Here is a 15078-nt window from a genome sequence, read left to right as displayed (position 1 = left end):
CTGGGCTGGGCTGGCACAGGCAGGGGACGTGTTCCCGACTGAAGGCAGCAGCACTTGGCACAGCCCACCCGGGGTTTGCTTTGCTGTAATATAAATAGAGGAAAGTGAAATTATGTGGCTTGCTCATATTTTTGCAGCTAATCAATCTGTCATGCTATCAGGCTGTCAGTCTTTTCTGGGGGTTTTATGGTGTTTTTCTGAGTGGAGCTGGTTCTTTTGCCTCTGCAGTTATGGATTAGAGTGCAATGGGAGAGTGTTTTCCTGTCCTGTGATAATCTCCTGGCAGGAGCTGTGGCGTTGGGCACATGGGCAGAGATGTGGTCCCTGCCTGGCAGGGCTGTGCCACAGCCCGGGCACGTGCTGGGGTTTGGGCACACGCTCCCCCGTCCCACCCCACGCCTTGTGCACAGCTCGCTCAGGGCATCACCAAACTGTGACGCCTCCGTGTCTTTGAATCTTTTTGTATTTACAGTGCACCAGCCCCTGATCTTGTTCTTTACTCGCTGTGTCACTGTCAGCCATCGCTGGAGCCGGCTCGTCGGTGGCTGTGTCCTTCTCCCGGGGCTGCGCTGTGCCCCAGTCACCCTAGGAACAGCGATGCCATCGTGCCACCGTCGAGCCGGCTGCTTGCGCACCGGGAGCGCTGAGCTGCTCTGCACCATGGGACGGGCTGCGGCTCCGCGCTCGAGCTGCCGTGATGGCACCGCACTGCAGGGCAGGGACAGCGCTGGGGACCGTACCATCCGCCCCGCGAGCTGCCAGCAGCCCCGTCTCCTGCTTGGAGAACAGCCCGTCTGCTGGTGCTCGTCCTTCGGAGTGCAGAGGTATCTTCTGGGTTGGCCGTAGCCCAGAGCCTGCAATCTCTTCTGCACATGCAAATTCAGCGGGATTACAGCGTTAGTCTCGAGGTGCACTTCTGGAACTGCTCACTCTGGCAGCCCAGATGTGAGGGAAATATGGTAACGGCGGTTTTCAGCATCCCATGTGCTCACCCAGACATGCTCTCACACTTGGCCTCCCCACTGTGAGTGTCACACAGCTGAGTTTTAAGCAGCTGCAAAGTCCTTTTGCCTTTTTTGTTTCAATAAAGTGGGGCTGGTTGGCTCAGCTGAGGCTGGGGATTGCCATGTCCTTGGGAAGCTCCCACATGAAATATTTACAGTCCTCGTAAGCCCTAGAGCAGTCTTTTGCATTTAACATGGTGCACCAGCTAACCTCTCACTGCCTGTGCCTTGCTGGGCTGCATCACAGCAGCACGTCAAGCTGCTCCGGGCGCCAGGTTTCAGCTTTCTTCCAGTATCAGCGAGTAAGTAAATCAGTTCCTGAAGTCACTGCCACGCCATCAGTCCCCTTGGTAGCCCTGCCAGCAGCTGAGTGCGGTGTGTGGCCACTGCAGCCCCGGCCCCGCGGATGGAAATGTCGCTGTCACTGCGTTGCCAAAGCGCTTGGCGCTGAGGAGCCCCGGCACCGATCCCGACTCATCCTGACCGTGACAAGGACAGCCAGGCTCTGCGGGGCCACGGCCACGCTGGAGCGAGCCGGAGCCACGTGCTGGCACAGAGCGCTCTGCCCGTTGGACAGTTATTTTTACTCTAACAAGCGGGTGGGCACTGAAGACCTCAGTCCTGTGCCCCCTGCCTTGTCCCCAGTCCCTGGGCTGTGTCCCCTGCCTTGTCCCCAGTCCGGGGCTCCATGGGGCAGCTGGGCACGTTACAGCAGGGAGCATGGGGCTCCAGCCCTGTGTCATCTGCCTGGGGCTGACAAGAGGGTCAGTCCCGCTGTCCTTCGTGTCTCCGGAGTCATCTGTGAGACCCTCTGCACGTCTGCCACAGCCTGAAATGCGTTTCAGTTCCACCCGATTGATGTTGACTTTTCATAATTTATTTTCAACACATCCGAGCTCCGGTTCATGATGTGGCTGGAGGATTTCTGCAGACGCTTTCAAATGGAAAGCAATTCATTTCCACCGGGTACTTGCATCTAACGTGATGAGTGCGAGGAGGGAGCGTGGGGAGCAGAGTGTGCTTTCAGAGCCGGTTTATGTGCTGGCAGACCGAGGAGCAGCTTACGCTGATGGAGTGTGGTGGAGCGGTTTGGGAATCCTCACTGGGGCTAATGTGATTAATGAGGGCAATTTGAACCAGCAGAAGCAGTGCATCCCATTTATTGAAATAAATAAACCTGCAGATGGGTAAAACTCGTTTGAAATGGGAGGTTGGCTGGATTCTTCTGGATGAGAGGGGCTTTGGCTGGGCGATGGCCTGGCACATAACTGGGTTTTGGTCACTGTGTGCGTTGTGGAAGGTCTGCGAGGCAGAGAAAATCTTGCTGGTTTTTCCTTGCTCTTGGCTATATACTAGCTCTTTTCCACTTGAAGTTTTTACCACTTCATAATTTGATGGACTCTGTGTTCAAGCTCCTTCCCCTGATGCTGGTGGAACCCTGAGGGTGCTGAACTGGGGCCCAGCTGGGGCTGAAGGGCGATGGAGGGTGATGAAGGGTGAGCTGTGGCTCACAGATCAGTAAAGCCCTTGGACTGGCCTCCTCAAGGTGGCGAGGAGGCAGTTGTATTACTTGTTAGACTTCAAGTTCCTAAATACTTTTGGAAAAAACACTGGTAGCTTTCTTCATCATTTGAGGGGGATTGGACTAGATGATCTTTTGAGGTCCCTTCCAATCCCTAACATTCTGTGATTCTGTGACACCTGTGTCTCTTTTCGGGATTAATATAGTGGGAGCCACAGGATAGTAAGCAAGCCATTATTTTTAACTTCTAAATTTTTTTTGCCATGGCAAGCTAGAAGCATCACAGATCCGCCTTTTCCTCCCGGGTGCAGGTGATGCTGGCAGAGAGGAAGGGCACAGACGAGCTCTACGCCGTTAAGATCTTGAAGAAGGACGTCGTTATCCAGGACGATGACGTAGAGTGCACGATGGTGGAAAAACGCGTGCTGGCTCTCTCTGGGAAGCCACCGTTCCTGACCCAGCTCCACTCCTGCTTCCAGACCATGGTGAGTGCCGGTGCCGCGGCCGGACCTGCGCAGAGCCCTGGACACCGAGTGGGGCATCTGACCAGGTTTGAGTCACTTGGCTTCACTGGTGAGTCCCAGTGTCACCAGTTATCTGGGACCACTGTCTGTCTGGGTGGCTGCAGGGCTCCTGTGCGGGCAGAGCTGTAGGGAATTCTGCCCTGGTCTCATATTTTAGCTTTTCCAAAACACACCTTTGCTTTTACTTGTGTTTCTTTTCTGGATGTGCATCGCTACACTTGCAAAAGCAGCCGTGTATTTTCTGCCTTGGCAACCTCGCAACTTGTCCAATTTGCTCACAAAAGTGCCTCCATGAACAAAGCATGTGTGTTAAACTGGAGACGGTTATGTACAATATCTGCACCCCTGAGATTTTGTCATCAGGCAGCTGTTGGTGGCATTAGATGTGACTTCCCAGCCCCTCAGGCGACCCCCCCAGCCTGCGATGTCCGTTATGATCCGATAGCAAAGCGCTGTGCTTTGTCTCAGGATTCATTCTTGTGACCAAAAACTGGAGAAGAGAGTGAAACCTAATACAAACGGCAGGAAATTCAGTTCGAAGTGGGCATGTGATTGAGTTTGTACAAATCAGAAGCAGAGAGGGGCAGTGGGGAAGGTGACAGGGGACCTGGAAAGCGATCTCTGCCCCACCACCGAGCAGCCTGTGAATGACAATGTCCAGGTACGTGTCAGCAGGAACAGGGAGCGGGAATCAGCGGCGTCCTTTAGAACGATGACAATGCTGTCCAAGAGGATTACATTTTAATATTATCCCAGAAATTTCATTTACCAAACACATTCAGTGTATTCAAAGCCTGTGGACCGGCTTTGCAGCACAGTAATCAAAATGTGGCAGGAGAAGCTGTTTCCCACAGCATCTCTCCGGCATCTGAAGTGAGTCAGCGCAGGATTATTCCTGGCAGACCTATAGTAGCTTAATAGTAATCGTATTTGTAATGTAATCAAAATGTATAGCAGGGTGTATTATCAAATGCTGGCACAAAGCACTTTGATTTCTGGGAGCACAGTCCGGAGCGTGTCTCAGCCAGGGCTGTTAGTTCAGCGACTGGTAGGAGAGAGAAAAGCTGGAAATCTGCATTTTAAAGAGAAAGGGAAGACGAGCAATGAGAGAGCTCCTGCGTGGGTCTGAAGGGTGAGAGAAGCCCGGTGCTGGGCCCTGAGGGATCTCGGGGTGCTCGGCTGCGAAAAGGTCCTGGCTCTGAGTCCAGGGATGGGGGGGTGAGCTGGGTGTCCCCAGGTGTCCCTGAGTGTCCCCAGGTGAGCTGGGTGTCCTCGATGGGTCCCTGGCTGTCCCCGAGTGTCCCTGGGTGAGCGATGCCTTCACTGCCGACCTCCGTCCCCTGCAGGGATCCACAGCAAAGGGCTCAGCAGCATCGGTGACACTGAGAAATGACAAATAACGGGTGGATGGGGACCCGGCTGTTGTCCTGGCTCTGACTCTTGTTCACAGCCCAGAGCCAGGCAAGGGATGGGCCAAATGAGTGGGTAATTAGGAGGCAGTGGGTAATTAGAAAGCAGCAGTACTGGGGGAGCGCCGGGAGCTGGTCCTGGCTGCCCAAGGACGGGGGGATCAGCAGCCCCTGCACGCTCTGCAGCGGGGATTTACCTGTCTGACACTTGCTGCTGCTCGGGGAGTTCAGGTGCTCCAGACCTGGCCAGGCCCCGTCCTTCTCTGCCGTAGACAAGAGCCAGGACAGCTTTCCGTACCCATCCCTCTCTTCCAGCCATCTGGCTGCTTTATTCATGATGGTTTGTTTTTCCCTCTGAAGCACCAGCGTATTCTCTCCTCCGCCCAGCTGAGGAAAGCTCAGATCCTGCTTTTAGAGCTCAGCTGCCTGTTTCAAGAGACCATCTCTTTAATATTCTTCCTTCTTGAAGTTGCTCGATATATTTAGGAAGCAGCTGCAAATGAGCACGATCCTGCTTTGCTTTCCAGTGACTGTTGCAGGCTGAGTGCTGTGGCAGCAGCTGCTGAAGGTGACTTTGGTGGCCTGTCCCTTGCTGCCGAACGGGAGTGACGCCTTGGCAGAGGCCGTGTGTGCAGAGGGAACGCTCTGAAGTTCCCCATCATCTGAAAAGCCAACATCTCTTTTCTGCCCCATCAGTGCAACATGTTTTAGGGCCTGATTGCCCCTTGGGTACTGGGTTTAATCACCTGTGGGGCCACCCCGCTGTGGGGCTGGGCTGTGGGGCTGGGCTGTGCGTCACAGGGATGGAGGAGCTGATACCCGCTCACTCCATAGCCTTTATTATGATAATGCTCACATTTGCATATCTTCTGGGAGCCTCATCCTTACTGGCTTAAAAACAGGGCAAGGTTTATTTAAGGAGGAAACGAAAAAGGGGAGATATTATGAATTATGATGTAATACAGCACACCTGAAGCTCTGGCAGTGCTCCAGCCTTCGTCTTTCCCTCCATGGAGTGGGGCTGGGGGGGTCTGTGGGCTCCAGCCCCATGGCTGGTTTGTGGGGCTGCACAAAGCTGCTCGTTGTAAGCAGGGTGACTCAGGCCTGATGTCACACAGCGCTTTGCTGTTCTCATCCATCGCTGACACGTGTGCAGGTCAGAGCACGACTGCCGCTGGCAGGGCCGATCCACCCGCTCGCAGCCTGGGTCCCATCCTGCACGCCGGCATCCAAAGCGTTTCCTCCCCAAGAAATGTCCTGCCAGGGTTTAGGCTGGTGGGTTTGGCAGTCTTGCAAGATTTTCTTCACAGCCGCTTCCCGTTAAAAAGCAGAGTTGTGAAACATGGGAGGGAAGTGGCATTTCTTGGGTTCTCAGGAGGGCGGTGTTGCTGGTGTGGAGCTCCCGCTTGCCCAGGTCCCCTCGGCCCCGCAGGGCTCGTGCTGGAGCTCCGGCCGTGCTGGGCATGATGACATCCAGCTGCTTTGGTTTTATTGATCCCCAGCTCTGAGCTTTGTGGGAATGCTCGAGTCTTGTTTCTCACCATGTTGCTCTCCTTGGGGTTGATCGTGGCCCACACTTTCTCAAATTTCTAGCAATGTTTGGAGGACTGGGCTTGCATCCAGCAGGACTATCGGAAGCAGCGAATGCAGGTGCTGTGCTGTGTCCAGCTCTCCGCGGGCGCCGCAGCACCATGCGAGCCCTGCGCACGCCTGGGCTTCTCTGGGGGCCGTGCTCGTGGCTCCGGAACCTTCCTGGGGCATCTCGCAGATCTGCACCTGTGCGGCTGCCGCGCCGTGGGAGGGGAGGGCTGCGTTAGTCTGGGGGGTCTTAATTAATGGAAACAAAGTGCGTATTACACATTAGCAGCCAAGTCAGTGTGTTCTAATAGGTGGCTGTGATCACACCTCCTAGCAGGTATTTTAATTGATTCCAAGCCACGGATTGACCTGTTTGTTCTACTCCTAACCATTAATTAATTAACCACGTGTGAACATTAAGTGTACCCTCGGATCAGGCTGGGAGGAGCAAGGAGAGGGGATGTGCTGCGGCTGCCGGGAGAGGGGGGCTCTGCAGCCCCCTCCTGCGTCCCCATCCCGGCCGGGGCTGCAGGGTCCCCTGCAGAGCTGTGTCCTCCAGCCGTGCCGCAGGCAGCTCCTGGGAGAGGCAAGAGCTGGGGATGTCGCGCGTCCCTCCCGGCCCTTGGCCAAAGCATCCTGGTCCCTGCCCGCGCACGGGGGCTGGTCCCACATCTCCTGTGCAGCTCTGAACCAAAGCCGTGCGGTTCCTGGGGAAACACCAGCACGGAGCTGTCTGATCAACACCCTGCAGAGTGGCCTCGGTGGAGGAGGAGAGCAAATGTATTAGTGGGAAGTGGAGAACCTCTCTTTTAGGACTTCCTTGACTTGCCTTCTCCATCAGATCCATCTGGTAAGGTACAGATTGTAAGCCCAGAGCTCCAGAGTGTTGGAAAGGAATGAGTAGATCTGTCTTACGGGCTCCAAATGAACATGAGCTGCACCTGCACCCCATGGGGAGGGCAGTGGTGATAGTTGTATTGCCATGAAAAATCCAGACTGGAGCTGTCGGTTGCCTTGGCCCTTATTTCTGACCCCTGCAGATTCCCTGCTCTGATAATTCTGCTGCTAATTGTTTGGTTTTTTTCCCGTGTAGGATCGCTTGTATTTTGTGATGGAATACGTGAATGGTGGGGACTTAATGTACCAGATCCAGCAGGTTGGGAGGTTTAAAGAGCCACATGCTGTGTAAGTTCCGTAGCCCCAGTTTGGCTCCTTCAGGGTAGGTATTTGATGTACCTGTGTCGTGTAGCTGAAATACAGTCCAAGGCACAGGCTTTTCTGGTGCAATCCTGGGCAGGAAGGGAGAGGAAAGGAAGGACAGCAAGAACTGCCTTCATAGGCTTAAATAAAAATCACAAACAGCGAGGAGAGCCTGGGTGGGTTTTAATCGGTGTTTTGCACTCTGGCACAGTCCCAGAATATTCTTTAAGGAAAGCTGTGGCGGTGCATGTTATCTCCTCGGCCTCCCCGAGATGACAGATAACTTTCAAGCCGTGTTGCCAGCACACAGTAACAAACAGCCATAGATCCTGGCGCTCACTTAATGAGAATTTGTGTAAGCAGAAGTGACAGCCCCTGCTAGCCCACAGCACCCTGATCGCATCCCTGCCCAATACGAGCACAGGGCGGGTTGTGTCATTCTCCTGTGATGCTTGTCTGGTATTTTTATATTGCAGCTGTCTTTATCCCTTGGTCATGTATGCCCAGCGTGTTACATCCAGTGCAATTAGATTTGAAAGGTTTTCATTTTGATTCATCTCCTTTAATTATCAGTCTTCCTCTTAAATCTTTCATTTCAGATTCTACGCAGCAGAAATAGCCATTGGCCTCTTCTTCCTGCAGAGCAAAGGCATCATTTATCGGTAGGTGAGCAAGTTCCTCCTTCCTCTCTTCCCCAAATGCCCAGCCCGGGTGATGGGGGCGCTGCGATGCTCCGGGGGCTCCTGCATCCCTGCGGTGCCGCCACCGGGCACTGCTGGTGCCGCGATGGGCTCTGGCAGCTGCCGCTGCATGTGCGCACCCGAAACGGGGCTGGGACCCTCGTGGTGTTGCTGGGTTTTGGGGGCGTTCTTGTCTTTGTCCCCGTTTTATAGGAAGGCAGCTTTGGTTCCTCTCTTGCCTCTGTTTCACGCGTTTCTCTCCATACGACAGATGCTCACTGGCAGCATGGACCAATTCTGAGCCATGTATTTTGCTGCAGGGCACTGTTTTCTTACCATCAACACCAGAATAAGTGCTTATGAATGGCTTATTCTGAGATCTGCAGTGCAAGCGTGTCCCTTCTGGTTCAGACACTAAAACTTCTTTTCCATTCCCGATACGATTTTAGCATCCAGAGTGAGCTCTAGGTGGCTGCCAGGTGCCGGACCGGGCCCTGAGGCTGCGGGTTAAGCGCTGAACCTCGTGCACTGCTGCAGCTCCCTGCTCGGGAGCGTTCCCAGGGTAGAGCAGAGCATCCTAATGAGTGTCACATACCATTAACTGCTCTGCAAAAAGAAATGCCAGCTGCGCTACTGAAGTTATGAGATGCTGAAGAGTGTTCTGAAGATGAAAGAAGTGGAGCAAACCTGACATGAGGGATGTGTTTTGCCATCAGCTGCTACAGAGAGATTCTAGGGCTGCCAGTCCCCAGTGCCCCTTCTTCCTTCCTTCCTTCCTTCTTTCCTCCACATCCGAACTCAGGCTCGTGTCCGTCTGCCTTTGGCCTGTCAGGATTCTAAGCACCAACACAATAATTGGGAAAAACAGTCTTAAAGAACAGCCAGAAGTTGTAAATTATGCTGTTGTTTTTATGGGGCTCTTGCTTTATCAAAGTGAAGCCTCATGCAGCCCCTCGGGGGTCCCTGACAACAGTCTCCCCTGGACACAACGTGCACCACTGTGCCACTCTGTCACCTCCCTTGTCCCTTAGTGTCACCCTGGGCAAGGGAAATCTTGCAGACATGCTCCAATATTGAAATGGAGGCCTCTGAGTAGTGCTTTACTGTGTAGAACATAAATAAGCCAGGAATGGCACAGACGATAGAACTGTGTTGGTAATTAGATGGCTGGGAATGTATAAATTGCACCTGAAATACTGAGCGTTTGCTGCAAAACTGCCCTGCGGGCTGGAGCACCCACCTCTGGAGAGGCTGTCGGGGCTGGGGGTCAGATCGGGAGCTCGGCAGCTGAAACTGCCTCTGCAGTTTGTGCCAAAGAGCAAAGCTCCTGCTGGGTGGGTACAGCTAACGCGTTGTGTGCACGAGGATCAGAGAGGAACACGCTGATTTGTATTTTCAGGGAGCGTAGCATATGTGGTGCAGGGACTTCTGCTGAGTAGGTACTTCTTTATTGCTGCTGAGCTTTAAGTACACTTTGATTTTCATAGGCACAAAACCAAAAATCTATTAAATCTATCTCCCTGCTAGATGAGAGTGTTTTCCGTTGTGCACTTAAAAGCGATTTGCCCAGCATGGTGTTCCTGTGTGCTGAAAGTGAACTGAACGCTTCATCCCGACAGATCTCTGACTTATTTTTATTCATTTCGCCAAACATCCAATGAAGAGTCTGGGTGTGAGACGAAGCCAGAGCTCACTCACTGGAGAGCACCTGGAGTCAGGAAAGTTGTGTCTTTGCTGGTTGGCTTTGCCTGTGGTCTTTTGTGTCATTGGTTTTTCGTCTCTTTGTAGAGACCTAAAGCTGGACAACGTGATGCTGGACAGCGAGGGGCACATAAAGATCGCAGACTTTGGAATGTGCAAGGAGAACATCTGGGACGGGGTGACCACCAAGACCTTCTGCGGCACCCCGGACTACATCGCCCCCGAGGTAGGAGCTGGAGGGTGGCAGGAGATGCTCCGTACGGGTTTCAGCCCATCCGGTGCTCTTTTCTGTGGGATGGCTTTGGGCGCCTTCCTGAGAGAAACAAGGACATCCATGAATTCACTGTCGGCCTGGAGGGTTGACTCCTTTGGCACTGTCCATCCCCACAGAGGCTCCAGCGGTGCTGGATCTGCCGCCGCACGTCCTGCTGCTGCCTCCCCGCACAGAAATCCCTCGGGCTGCTCTCCCTGCAGCGCGTTTTCCCTCTCTGGGTATTTCCCACCTCTGTGCCTCTGGCATTCCCGTCCCTGTCTGATCCTCGGCGTGCTCAGACCTCGCACACATCCTTCCTCCTGGAAAAGCTGAGCCCAGGAGCCCAGCTTTGCCCGTCACCAGCTGAGCCACTTCCAGCACAGCGTGACCGCTGGGGAAAAATGGAATTATTAGTGGGTAATATTTCCATGCGAAGGGGAAATCTTTAGATCTTGCCAGCTTGCTACCTGCAGCAAAGGGCTGTGTGTCTGCTGAGGAGAGGTTCTCTGTCTGCAGCCCTAGATCACTCCAAAATTACTTTGCATTTGGTTATTACTTATGTGATAGAGTCACTATGACACTTAGATGCAGTGCTGTATGGGTGCAATTTAATGTCAGACTTGTGAAATTCAGGTAAGTAATTATTCCCAAATGCCTGTTCCCTTAACATAAGAATACCCCTCTAAAATCTTCTCACTCTGCTGAATTTTCAATGATAAGATTAACATTCATTCATTTAAATATTTTAGAGAAAGAGATTCTTTTTGCTAGGACATAGTTAGATGTGCTTATATGCTAAACTACATTGTGTTTTGCTGCAGCCAGAGAGGTTTTTAATTACTCGTTCAAATGCGTATTACATATCCTCAACGTGCCAAGATTACTACTGGTGTCCTGTTGGTACAGAGCTCAGTTGCTGTGTGTGATTAATACTGCTTCAAAGCAGGATGAATGACCAGTTCTCTTGGTATTTGCCTGAGCATTATCACTCACACTCTTATTGTCTTCTGCTTGCTCTATTTTTTTTTTTCCAAAAGAAAAACAGAAGATGGGAAATGAGGGTGCAAATCACTATGGTACCCCGGAATGGTGTTAAAGCTTGTTGCCAGTGGGTCTCAGAAGACTGAATATACACGTCCACTACTTTGCAAACAGCACAAGGGGGTGGCCGGGCGCAGCGCGGGGCCCTGCTGGGCGGCCGAGCCCGCGGCACAGCCGGGTCCCTGCACGAAGCTCCTGTGCCGGCCCGCCCGCCGGACCAGGCCTCCCGCTGCACGCTGCCGCGTTCTCAAGCCAACACGTCTTCAGCATAAAAACGCCCCGCAATTTGCTCGACCCATTTTTAGGGCTTTTTCTAATCTAAGATACGGCTCTGCGTGCCAAGGCGGCAGGTACAGAGCACTAATGACCCCACGTGTTTGATCTCCTCTGAACAAAACGTGCTTTTCAGCTGTTGGGCTTTGACCTTCTCTAACGTGCAGTCGGGGACTTCCATTTATAGACCTCTCTTCTGTGAGGATCTCTTCTGAGTACTGTTTTCTTCTAAAGGCCTTTACAATGTGAACAGTTCACACCTCCGTTGCCCAGAGCACTCGTAAGTCATCTAAAAAACAAGTGGGAGGAACCTCAAGTGCCCTCGGCTGAGGAATTTCAGAGCTGAAGCTCCAGGTTTGATCTCGGGCCTGACCCCAGGGTGCTGCGAAGGCTCCCAGAATCCTGTCCCTGCGTTCGGACGTGTGGCAGGGCCAGGACCAGGACAGAAGAGGAGATCGGCGTTGGTCTTGTCCTCCAACCGTGCCTCGGTGCCGATGCTTCCGCGGGATGGAACTCACCTCTTCTCAGGCGGGCTGAACGCGGGGAGTCGCGGGGCTGCAGGCGCTGCCGCAGCGCGGAGCCGCGCCGGAGCGGCGTGCGGAGGAGACCCCAGCGCTGGGCTGCTGGTCGCTGCGGACGTTCTGTGATTAGCATGCGATTTGCATTCACACTTGAGTGTAGGAATCTTTGCAGAATAGAATTCTGTAATTAGGGTGAATAAATTGCGTGATTGTTTTGCATTAAGTAACAGATGGCAAAGCCCAAGGCCTGTCAAACCCCCAGCACTGAAATGTTGCCCGGCGGCGGCGGCAGCAACGCGGCGAGTCAGCGGGGGCTCGAGGGACCCTCGGAGCAGGACGGGTCCTGGCTGGGACTGCCGCCGCTCCCGCCAGCCCGGGCGCTGCTCTTGTCCTACGGGGTCTGGCTCACGGGGACCGAGCCCCTCGCCGGGCTGGGCTGTGGGCACCCAAATCACCGGCACGCACGGCGAGGCTGGCTCTGCTGCAGGGCTGCACATTATGAAATTTAAGGTATTTCATATTTTGCAAAGTAAATTATGGGGAAATACAAAAAAAAAAATCACAATTTGATGTCTTATCCAAAATAAATTTGGATATTTTTAAATTAAACAAACGAACAAAACAACAGCCAAATGCTGAAGTTATATCAATATTCATTTCAGCTCCAAAACCACCACATTGCTCAGGTAAGGGTAGGGCCATTGGTTATTAGGATATTTTGTGAGGGATGTTCTGCAATAAATAATGGGAAGCAAACTGGCAGCCTGAAAGGTAGAGGGTTTTGACTACCCATATGCTGCAAGTCTGTTTTAAAGGGCCCCGTATCATCCACAGAGAGACTAATTCTGTGTTGCTGTTTCAAACCAACTGCACTGAAGTCAGTGGAAAAATATTCCTGAAGTACATGGGGATGAGCAAGGACGGCTGCTGACGAGTCAGAAAGAGCACAACAAATATGCTGAAGTTTCATCTGAATCAAAATGAGTCTGTCTCAAATCACAGTGAATATTCGGGGTTTTTTTCCAATATTTAGTGCACATTTGATGGCTAATGATTTTTTAAAGTTACTGAATCCTTTGCCTATTGTGTGTTCTGTTTATAATTATGATTTCTCACTATTCAGGGACTGGTGTCTCAGTAAATAACCTTGTCTTTTGGCCTGGATTACAGCTTGAAATTAATTTGCATTGTGCCAACAGGTTCAAAACAGGAGTGTAATCCTGCTGTTTGTGTTGGTTTCAGATAATTGCTTATCAGCCCTACGGGAAGTCCGTGGATTGGTGGGCGTTTGGAGTCCTGCTCTATGAAATGTTAGCTGGCCAGGTAATTGAATTTTAATTGACTCCTGTGGGATTGTGTTGAGCTCCCCTGTGAGCACGTGCTGCCGTATGATTTGTTTTGTTGCTGGTGGGGCTCGTGTCTTCGGGGCTGATACCGCCTTGGATGCAGCCTCAGGACTGCGATGCTGAGACACGGGCCGCTGCTGGGGGCTGGTTCTGTGGCTGGGGGTGATTTACAGCAGCAAAGGAAGCTCAACGCTCCAGAAACACCGCTGAACCTCCTGAATCTCTGTTTGCTTTGCTCCAGGCTCCCTTTGAGGGAGAAGACGAAGACGAGCTGTTCCAGTCCATCATGGAGCACAACGTAGCCTACCCTAAGTCCATGTCCAAGGAGGCCGTGGCGATCTGCAAAGGGGTAAGGGCTGCTCTGCAGGTCCGGGAGGAGGGAGGGGGCAGGCGGTGGGCACGGGGGTCCCAGCTGCTCCTGGCCATCGCAATGATCTCTCCAGGGAAGCGGCGGATTCCCCAACATCAGACGCTTTTAAGATACAGCTGGACAGGCTACCAGGCCAGCTTGTCTAGACCAGGCTTTGCCAAGAAGGGTTGGACCAGCTGCTCCTCGTGGCTGCCGGCTGCGGGCTCCAGCGCGAGGGGGATCCGGCAAAACCTGGTTGTGTTCTCGTGCCCGTGCTCTCTGCTCCCAGACCCACAACTTGTGCTACTCTGTATATATCTACAAAACGCAATTAAAACCAACACCTAGATCCTTTCTGTGCGGTTGCACCGCGCTGAGCAGAAGGAGGGGGAGGACACGAGGGCTGGCCTGGCCCTGCTCAGGTGGAGGTCAGGAGAAGACTGGAGCGTTGGGTGGAATGTGGGAGCTGAGGGCGTCTGCCTGGACAGCCTGTTCCCCCCTCGGTGACAACAGGGGAGCTTTGTGTGTCTGTGCCTGAAAAGAAAAATGATGCTTAGAGGAAATGAGTGTGATTTCTAAGTGGTTTTCCCAAGATGAGATCCAAAGCCTTCGTCCTGCAGAGGTTTCCATTGAGCTGTGATGAGTGGCCCTTCAGGGGCACCTGAAGTTCAGTGCTGGTGGCGTCTCTGTTGGTTCAGAGCAGTGTTTTCATTATCATATCTCTTAATTTGCAGGGAAGCTCTGCATTGCCCAGTGTCCCGAGCCCTCTGTGGGCTGGGCCTAGGCAAGACTTAAATGCAGTCTGAATTAATTTGGGTTGTGGTGAAGCAGGCTGGGTCCTGATGTTATTACGCACATGGTTATTGCTTGGGACTGAGCCTCGGCTCAGCTAGCCGGTGTCAAACAGAACTATAAATATGTGTTTGTGTAGGAATTTTTAAAATGTTTGCTTTTAATAGTTAATATCTAAAATATCTGAATGTTCTAAATCTCAAAATAGTGTTTCTATCTACAAATGACACATCTTGCGCTCAACGCTCCCACTGCGGCATTTCAAAGCCTCTTGCAGTGTTGCCAGGATTGGGAGCTGGTGGCACAGAGGAGGATCCGCGTGTCCCGTGGGACGGGCCCCGGGAGGGGACACTGTCCGGCCGCCTGGCACTCGCCTTCAACAGGACGCAGTAAAATCGAGTCCTTAATTCAGAAACTGTGCTGGTGATGGAAGCGGCAGTTTCCACAGACTTTCTCACCCTCTCTCATTCCTTGTGTTGTTTCAGTCAGGGCATAAGGGGACAGTCCGGGGTGTTCCTGGCCGGGCAGGAGGGAGGGAAGATGCTTGGTGCTGCTGCACATCGCTGTCCCACGGTCCCCGAACAGGGGCGGATCTCACCGTCAGCTTTGCTGTTGCATCAGTCAAAATGTGAATGCTGCAAATAGACAAGAAGAGACCGTGACTGGAACGTCTGCTGGGTGTAGCTGTGGTGGCTTTTCCCACTTTTGGAAATGTGAGGCTGCATGGGAGGACATTTAGCTTGGCTCTTTATAAACCGTTGTTTCAGGGAAGTGCACAATAGCTCCTGACACGCTTTGCCACCACCAAACTGCTACACCAGAAAGTTTAATTAAAAATATGTGCGGTATTTATGAGCTGTTAGTTAGCTGGAAACACAGTATGCA

General features: G+C 52.7%; 1 protein-coding gene across 2 annotated transcripts in view; it reads left to right on the top strand.

The window, feature by feature from the left end:
• The window catches only part of PRKCB (protein kinase C beta), a 106063-nt gene that overhangs the window by 75281 nt on the left and 15704 nt on the right, over window positions 1–15078 (top strand). For both annotated transcript variants that reach the window (XM_065644485.1, XM_065644484.1), the window contains exons 10-15: window positions 2838–3011; window positions 7131–7222; window positions 7837–7899; window positions 9706–9844; window positions 12949–13029; window positions 13294–13401. In XM_065644485.1, the coding sequence (XP_065500557.1) occupies window positions 2838–3011; window positions 7131–7222; window positions 7837–7899; window positions 9706–9844; window positions 12949–13029; window positions 13294–13401 (657 nt within the window). The remainder of the gene's footprint in view (window positions 1–2837; window positions 3012–7130; window positions 7223–7836; window positions 7900–9705; window positions 9845–12948; window positions 13030–13293; window positions 13402–15078) is intronic.

Source organism: Caloenas nicobarica, chromosome 14 (assembly GCF_036013445.1).
Source record: "Caloenas nicobarica isolate bCalNic1 chromosome 14, bCalNic1.hap1, whole genome shotgun sequence".
NCBI lineage: Eukaryota > Metazoa > Chordata > Aves > Columbiformes > Columbidae > Caloenas > Caloenas nicobarica.
This window is presented reverse-complemented; position numbering and strand designations above follow the sequence as displayed.